At 42.4% G+C, this 8322-nt stretch overlaps 2 protein-coding genes across 2 annotated transcripts in view; both read right to left on the minus strand.

Moving 5' to 3' along the window:
- Nucleotides 1–2333, minus strand: part of si:ch211-251b21.1 (uncharacterized protein LOC571720 homolog) — a gene marked incomplete at its 3' end in the record, with an annotated part of 8859 nt that extends 6526 nt beyond the window's left edge. The window contains 2 exon segments of the mRNA XM_035657402.1: nt 1964–2039; nt 2208–2333. Of these exon segments, the coding sequence (XP_035513295.1) occupies nt 1964–2027 (64 nt within the window).
- A 1789-nt stretch (nt 2334–4122) lies between these two features.
- Nucleotides 4123–8322, minus strand: part of plch2a (phospholipase C, eta 2a) — a 66186-nt gene continuing 61986 nt past the window's right edge. The window contains exon 23 of the mRNA XM_035657482.1: nt 4123–6984. Within this exon, the coding sequence (XP_035513375.1) occupies nt 5318–6984 (1667 nt within the window). The 3' untranslated portion in view covers nt 4123–5317. The remainder of the gene's footprint in view (nt 6985–8322) is intronic.

Here is an 8322-nt window from a genome sequence, read left to right on the forward strand (position 1 = left end):
GAAATGCCACTGCGAGCTGCCGATGCCACTATTTGAGCTAGCCCCTGCTGTCAAGATGACTGTCCACCGGTGCAGTCCACCGACACCTTGGCATTCCAGTCTAAAGAAAATGCACAAAAAAGTATACCTTTATAGTGGTGATGGATAAGTCTTTGGAATCTAAAAAGGAAAAAAAAACAAGCACCATAGTAAATTCTGGATTCTTGTAATGAAGCAAGTCAACATAATCAAGCATGAGTATCAGCACAAACTTAGACTTAGACTTAGTCTGAGGCCAGTTCTTTGACTGATTAGTGGTTTGGTTTAATGTCTGCAAGCTTATGTGTGGAGCAGCCTCTGAAAGCATAATGAAGCATATTGTTGCTTTAAGTCCCCTTCACATGTTTTTCTCTCAGCCGCAGCAGTAAATAAGCCAAACAGCCACTGGAGGACAATGACACTGTTGTTGTCGGTTGTTTTTTAAGAGACCTGGAATAAAGGGCTCCATACTGAGGGGACAGTTGCAAGGTACAATGAGGGGGGTAACTGGGCCCCTGTGACGGAATTAAAGTGGGGGCCGGTCCTTAAGGATGTGTTTCGCCATTGTTCTTCAACCCCCCCCTGCTCACCATGTCATCAGAGCTGGGAATGAACCCCCCACCCCATCTCCCACATTACCCATGACATTCAGAGTTGTTTTCTTTTTGCCATAACTGTGACCAATGGCATTCCCAGCATGTCCATCAGGCCCTAACATGCCCTGCCAGGGTCAGTCAGACAGGGGAGGGGGGATAAGCGGAGGTGCCAGGGGTGCAAATTCTTTATAATTACATGTGATTACAAAAGCAGGCCCAGTGGGGTCATATAAAGACCATGACACCCCATCAGCCTCCTCTAGAGAGGATACAAGGACCTGTGAATCTGCGGAGATGCCTGTCAGTTCACCGCCTGCCTGCAGAGTCTTCCCCCTGCACAGTTAATTGATTTATCACAGTGCTTTCTGGACCACAGCAAGGCGGTAGCCCCTCCACTGGTGAGAAATGGAATACTGCCACAGTGGTGATGCCCCCTCTGTGCTTTGATAGAACTCCAGCAGTCCAGCAGGGCCAGCGGGGAAAGAGTCAGATGTAAGGAATGATTTGGGAGTGTGACCCCCCGTCTCATAGGTCAGCCAGAGCCTGCTGGCACAGAGCAGGGCTTTAACTGTGCAGACAGTTGGAGAGGCGGGGCTGCTCTGGTGGAGGTTCTCATTGGCTGAATGAAACCTTAATGGACAGAGCTGCAGTGTAAAGCACCAGAGCTTATCATAATGTCAGATGAGAAACTGGCAAAAATGTTTCAGAGAAACTGAAGTTGGTATAAATATTATTTATGTTGTTAAATGGTAAAAAATAGTGATGAACAATAATTAGTGGAGTGGATAAATTATGGTGTAATAATGGTAAATGTATATTATATATTATTTTAATATTCATATTATAGCTGATAAAGTTTTGGATAATAGTAATAATAATAGTAATAATAATAATGTATTAGGGAAATACGAGAGAATATTGCCTCTCCTTCCTGAATAGCACCGAGGGACTCCTCAGTATGAGCTCAAGGCGGCAGATAAACAAATCCTAGGGGTAATTTGGATGAGGGAAGAAAGGAAGCACATAGCAAGACTGTTTTTTATGAGTTTTCAGACTTGTTTTTTTCTGATATGCCCTTATGACCACAGCGAAGCACACAGTTAAAATATGACATGAAAAACACTGAATATTGCAGTAAAATGTCTCCACTAAGAAAGGAGAGATGAGGGAGGAAAGTAAAACATAATTTACATCTGGTTTGGTTTTCATCTCAACACTTTCCAGTACAGCAGCTAGTAAGTGAAGACTTTTTTCTGCAACAAAATTATAACTCTAAATGTGATGTATTTAACCAAATGAACCACGTTCCATCATATGCTGCACTGCCAGGTTATGTGTATTATTCTTACCTGCAGTCATCATCCATGCAGACAAGGCTGCCACACAGAAGACCAAAGCCATGTAGCCTTTCATGTTTCCACAACCCTGAATATGACAATGATTAATACATTTATTCTCAACACATTTTTCTGTCTCAATTTCAGATGTCATCTAACCAGATCATCATCATCTAAAATTTACAACAATTTCCAGGACCTGTTGATTGTTTTGTTTTGATGAAAAATACCTGCTATGAAACAAAGGTTAACTTACCTCAGTTACGTCTAGTTCAGTATAAATCAGATGACTCCAGGAAAATGTATGAAACAAGGCAGTGGGAACAGTTGTGAGAAAAACAATGTAGTTGGCGGTTTATATGGGGGAGTACAGGGAGGGACCTCAGAGGGAAAATGAACTCGGGGGGAGGGGGGTATCCTGGGGAATCAGAGGAAGAGATTTTGTTTTGGAGAACATTTTCTCTCCCTTCTGACTAACCCTGAGGGACTCCTCAACATAAGCTCAATTCACACCATATGTAGAATCTGTTAAGACTCCTCCACCCACACAAACTCATAAATTAAACAATCAACAGTAGTTCATATTTTAGAAGTATTGTCCAGATAAACTAATCCTGTTTCTTAGGAAAAAGTCTTTTTGGTATAAGCCGACAACCCAAATTCATTTATTTCGACAAAACCTTGGAAAATGGGCAGTGATTTCATGTTGAAAGGAGGGACAGAATTCACTGTTTGAGACAAAAACACTCTCTCAGGCCTGAAGTGCGAGATGAGGCTTGGACGTTGCAGTTGAGAGGCCAAGCATTTCAAACTGTCCAGATAAATACGGCTTTAAGAGGATCTCTATGGTTTTCTTGGAATCCTAATGAAGCTGTCTTTTGTGTTTGTGTGCTGGCTGGAGCAGAGTCTGTGGTGCTAAAATGAGCATGTCGTGCTTCACAAAGTCTCACAGAGCTGGGGAAGAGGCCTGGCAGTGTGTGACAGCTCACAAGAGGTGGCTGTCAGCTTTGGAAACCACAAACTTGACAATGGACAAATGTTTGACTGACAAATCAGTGTCCTGAGAAAGCATGGAGAGGCTGCACTTATTGTTAGAATTGAAGATGGTTTGGGTGGGGGGCATAGTGGCCTCTACTGGTGAATTTGCAGATTGCAACTAACTGAGCACCCCTCGCATCTGACCTGGAAATGAGAATGAGCTGTAAAGAGATCAACACTGTGGTACCAGGCCAGAAGGTAATAGGTCAGAGGCAAGTTACAGGAGATTTGTAGCCAAGAAACACACCGTATTTTGTATTCTTTTTAAAGACAAAAAAACACTCTCTGAAGATGCTCCACTTCTCAAATGCTCTTGGTAGGATTTGAAGACACGTGGATCACAGAGCCAAACCACCTAACAGTCCCGACGTCATAAAGCCAGTGGAATTTCAGGGTAAATGTTACACACTGAACCTTTTTTAAGTTTTGGGTAAATATGACCTAGCCATTGGTACAACAAATTGTTTACTGCGGAATTGATCAATATTCCAGGGGTTGTCAAAGGACACTGATACCAACTCGTTTTCATTAGCTTCCTCAAAGTTATGCATGAATTCATTACTACTGTTATTATTATATTTGGTTTCAATGAATGGTTTGTAACCCAAAGTGTACATGCTGTTTCAAAGGGACTTCAAGGTCTCGGTTCCAAAGCAAACATTGAGATTTTACTAAACCCTCATTAGCATGACCGGATTTTATTCCATACACCACGTTCTAACATCTAAGACAGTCTAGGTAAATAGTTTTATAGCCTAAAAATCAGAATCTTGGGTGGCAAACGACACTGAAAAGATGTTTTTCTCTTTGAATGACTGAGCTTGTCGTCTCTTGTGCAGCCTTAGGTTTTCATTCTGGAACATTCTTCCTTCCGGCAGGGGGTCTGGAGTGGAGGGAGGGGAGGGTTGCCAGAGAGGCTGAGAGAGGTGATGGCTGGTAAACACAGACCCAAGCAGAGTCCATAATTAGAGCAGAAAGCGTACCCTGCCAAAACAAGGGCCAAAGGCTTTTACATGTCAGCTTGGATAAGGCTCAGTTTAACTGCTTTGTTAACGACTCGTCTTTATCTCTGAGCTGAGACAGCTGCTGATAGATTAGGTGTAAATTAAATAAATGAGCTATGAAACTTTCAATAATATTCATTTGAGATTTATTCAGGTCATAATTACACAGTTTGAATTAAATATTGTCCCTAAAATTTTGCACAAAGAACTGGGATGGCAGTGCAAACAATACAGCAGGCCGACAAATAAACGTGCTTTGATACAGATAATTTTCATCTTGTATTAGTACCACAGACCAATGAGAACACAGGGTTTCAGGGATGATGCTCTTGTGACCACCATCAGATGATCCAAAAAAGAAGTTTGGAATATTAACAAGTCTTTATATAAAAAGTCTTGGTAAAATAAAACACAGCATTAGGATAAACATTACAGTGTGTAAAAGACATGCAGTCAACTAAAAAGGGCTAAACTGATATGGAGTAGTCCAGCATTGCTTTAATGTACAGGATTCTCAGTGCTGTGACATGCTACAGATCAGGAAGGTTAGCAAAATATTGGCAGTTTGGTCAAATCAAAATGTAACCACGACACAAGAAATATTAAAATAAAAAGACCTTGTGTCCTGCATTGTAGGAATAATTCCTTAACATTTTTTCAGCAAAGACATGTGACAAGCCCCAGTTTTTTAGCATTAAACTGTACATTTATATTCAATATGATACCATGCCATCATTTTCAAAATATTGCTAGTGCTTGGATGGGCTGATAATAACGCCTTGACATAAAGTATCTCATTTTCAACTCAGTTAAAGTATACCATTACATTTCAAGTAAATAAAAAGAATGGATCATTTAAAATCCTGTCCTCTAGTTGTGATCTATTGCTACTGTATGCTCATGTAAAGTTCCAAAAAATACTCAGACATGAGAGTAGTCACAGTCAACATAAACAGCTATATAAAAACTCCAGGTATTTCTCACTAAATACATTCTGGCAATTATCTAACATTTGGTGCAAACATAACAGAGCTGTAGTAGTTGCTTTTACAAGAACTGCTCTCCAGTAGTTTCAAGACAGTGTTTTACGAATGCACAAGTTAAAAAATGGATCTTGCACAACCTCAAGATATAGAATTGATTGTTCATGGATTAATAATTCAGTGGAACACTTGAAATAATCTGCATTGTGAACCAGTGTTCTGTGAGATATTATGCAAGATATGCAACTTTTTCTAAAAAAGATTATTACAGGAGAAAAACTGAACTGTATTCCAAAGTTTCTAGCTGTGTGTCTCACGCTCAGTTCCAAGTCAGCCAGTTCTTAAAGTTTGAGCATGAAAAAGACTTCACTGTTTTCAGGGTCTGGGGAGGACTGGGACTGTCTAGGGGAGGGGGTTCCTAGGGGGGCAATCTGACTCAACAGGTCCAGGCTGGTGCAGGGACTCCGGGCCACACAACACGCCCCTTCGGGGTTGCCCCGCTCCTCAATGGGGCTAGCACTACTTCCGCTGCCAATGCTACCAGTAAGGCTAAAGCTTGCACTTCTGCCCTGGACCAAGCCCTGGAGCCTCTGCCTTTCCTGGGCCTTCTTGGCCCTGTTTGCTATGTACCGCACCCTGCTTTGGCTTCTCGAGGAGGTCCTTCGCACAAGACACTCATCCACAGACTCCTCCGGTGACTCTCTAGGTTTGTTTTCTGGGGCAAAGTCCTTAGCAGTCAGGGGCTCCACGTTAGTCAGCTTACGGAGTTGCTCTGTAAGGTCGCTGGGTGGCCGAGATTTGTTCGGGCCGCCCTTGCGTAGCTGGTCCCTGGTTGGCCTAACAATGAAGCTGCGGCTGATGCTGCGGTACTTGCTGTCAAAACTACAGGAAATGTCATCAGAGGTCAGATCCCCAAGGCTTTTGGACATGGAAGCTGTAGCAGCTTGAGATGTAGCTGCAGAAGACGGCCTGCTGGCTGATGACTGCTTGAGCCCTTCCATGTAGAGCCGGCTCCAAGTGTGCCTCCTTTGAGTCAGTCTGCTGGGTGAGTCCACAGAAGCTTCCTGGGGGGGCTGCAATGGGCGGGGCTTAAGCTCATCTTTGGAGCACTCACTTTGCTGAAGATTGGGGTTTGACTTGCTTTTGCTGACTCGCAGAGCATCGTAGGAGACTAATGCTGAGCGACGGCAGTTGACCCAGGGAGGATCGCAGGTGCTGCTGCCTGTGGGCAGGCTGGTAAGGCTCTTCCTGGCCAGGTTAGGCAGGGACAGGTCAATGACGGTGTCACTAGAAGAGATGCTAGAGGAGGAGGACATGCTGTCTCGGTGGCTGCCTGGCTCTAACTTGCTCCAAAGACGGTCGTTCATTGTAGCATCCGTGCAAACCTCTGGTATAGCTGACTGGGCCTGTCCAGTTGAGGCTACAGCCACCTGAACATAGCCCTCACTTTTTGTTCTTCTAACTGGTGTGTGGGATGTCAAATTGCTAAAAAGTGCTCTCCTGGCATGGGCTGTCTGAGCTGCAGGGACTGCAGGGGTTCCAGTGGGAATTGTGGCAGCAGGAGGCTCCGTGCTGTGGTCAGACTTGAACTTGGCTGTGTCTTTTTCCTTTTCTGTCATTATTTCTTGGTTTTCCCTCTGGTTTGGTATGTGCTTTATAAATGAATGAGTGCTTCTGTTGGTCTGGGTGTCTTGACTGCACTTTGATGGTACAGATTTCTCAGCATGATTCGTCAGAGGGAGTGACGTGGTTCTGGAAAGGGTAGGAGTTTTCTTAGGGTCCCCACTCACCTTGATGGGACAGTCTACCACTCCATTTGAAGAAACTGTCAATGGGGAGTCTGCATTTATTGCTGTGGATGGCGAATGCACTGATGTAGATGAGGAGCCATGTGAAGACAGGCTGTCTTCTGGAGTGGAGATGGAGCGGATGTAACACGTGTTCTTGTTGTGTTCAGAGTTTAGTGCAAGAAATGGAGGAGGGGGAGCTGGTTGAACTGTGGAATAGTCTGTGGAAAGAAAGACAAAACAAAACATTTATCACTAATTGTTCAGTATTCACTCAGATACTGACCTTACTAATCAAGTATCTGCTATAATATAATATAATGACTGTGAAGGCAATGGAGGTATTGCTATTATGAAACCTGAAGTGTTTTTCAGGATGTGGGTTTGAATCATCGCACATCCAAAACAAAGCTAAACAAAGCCTTATAAAAAGGAGAATGGTTCAAAAAAAGAGGGCTACATTTAATGGGTTGGTATTGGTTCATGAGGAAAAAGAAATACAAGTGAAATGGTCTGGTGAAGGGATGTGAATAGTGGATGTTGGTGTACAAACATCTCCGGCTTAGTTAAGAATAGATATTAAGGTACAGACTTACATTAGCTTTGATAAATTGGTTCTATAAAGAGTGATACCATTTCCAGTGCTAAAACTTGACAAGAAAACCTTAACTTGGCCATTAACTGAGCTTTCATGGCTTTGATCAATGAATGGAGTTTGCTCAGTTGTCTCTTTGACTCCATTTGCTGGTGAAGGCTGAAAAGCTGGTACGTTGACCTGACTTCAAATAATTTTATCACACCATTGATCCTAATCTAAAGAAATAGTTCTTGCTCATACATTAAATCACAATTAAGACAACTTAAAAGGTCCAGTGTGTAGGATTTAGTGGCAGTGTAGTTGCAGAACCTCCGTGCTTTACCTCTTCCTCCTAGATACATAAAAGGTTCATTCTAAGGTAATGTAAGGTAGTGATTATACACCAATGAAAACATATCCATGAATATTATATTCTAATTCTGACAATACAGCCTCCTAAATGTTACACACTGGACCTTTAAATCTCATTTTGCAGCTTTGTGTGACTGCATTGTCTGGTTGTAATGTATGTAATTTGGTCCCTCTTGTAAAGGGGTTCTTGGTCTTAGTGAGACTTCCGGAATAAATAAAAAAACTTTATGAACAAGCTTTATGAAGTTTGACCATTATTTGTTGTCAAAAAAAACATTATACTCATTAAGTTAATGAGTAACTCAATTGCTGGGATCTGTAAACACAGCAACATTGCTAACAATGAGTAAAATGGCCACACAGTCAGACAAATGTACAGGTTTTTAAACCATCCCCCAGGTTACCTAGGTTATATTTGACAGCTAAAACCCGAATAAGTGCACATTTCGGGAGTTGCCATTGGCCTCAGTTTCCTTGAAAAAAAACAAACAAAAAAAAACAGTTGAAAACCTTTTTGTTTCAAATAGGCTTATTTTTAATTATGTCACTATGTTCCCAGATCTCAGCAACTAACATGGAGAGTAGAGCGCCCGGTTAGCTCACTTGGTAG

The sequence above is a fragment of the Morone saxatilis genome, unplaced genomic scaffold (genome assembly GCF_004916995.1).
Source record: "Morone saxatilis isolate NCDOM2014 unplaced genomic scaffold, NCSU_SB_2.0 Contig15, whole genome shotgun sequence".
Lineage (NCBI taxonomy): Eukaryota > Metazoa > Chordata > Actinopteri > Moronidae > Morone > Morone saxatilis.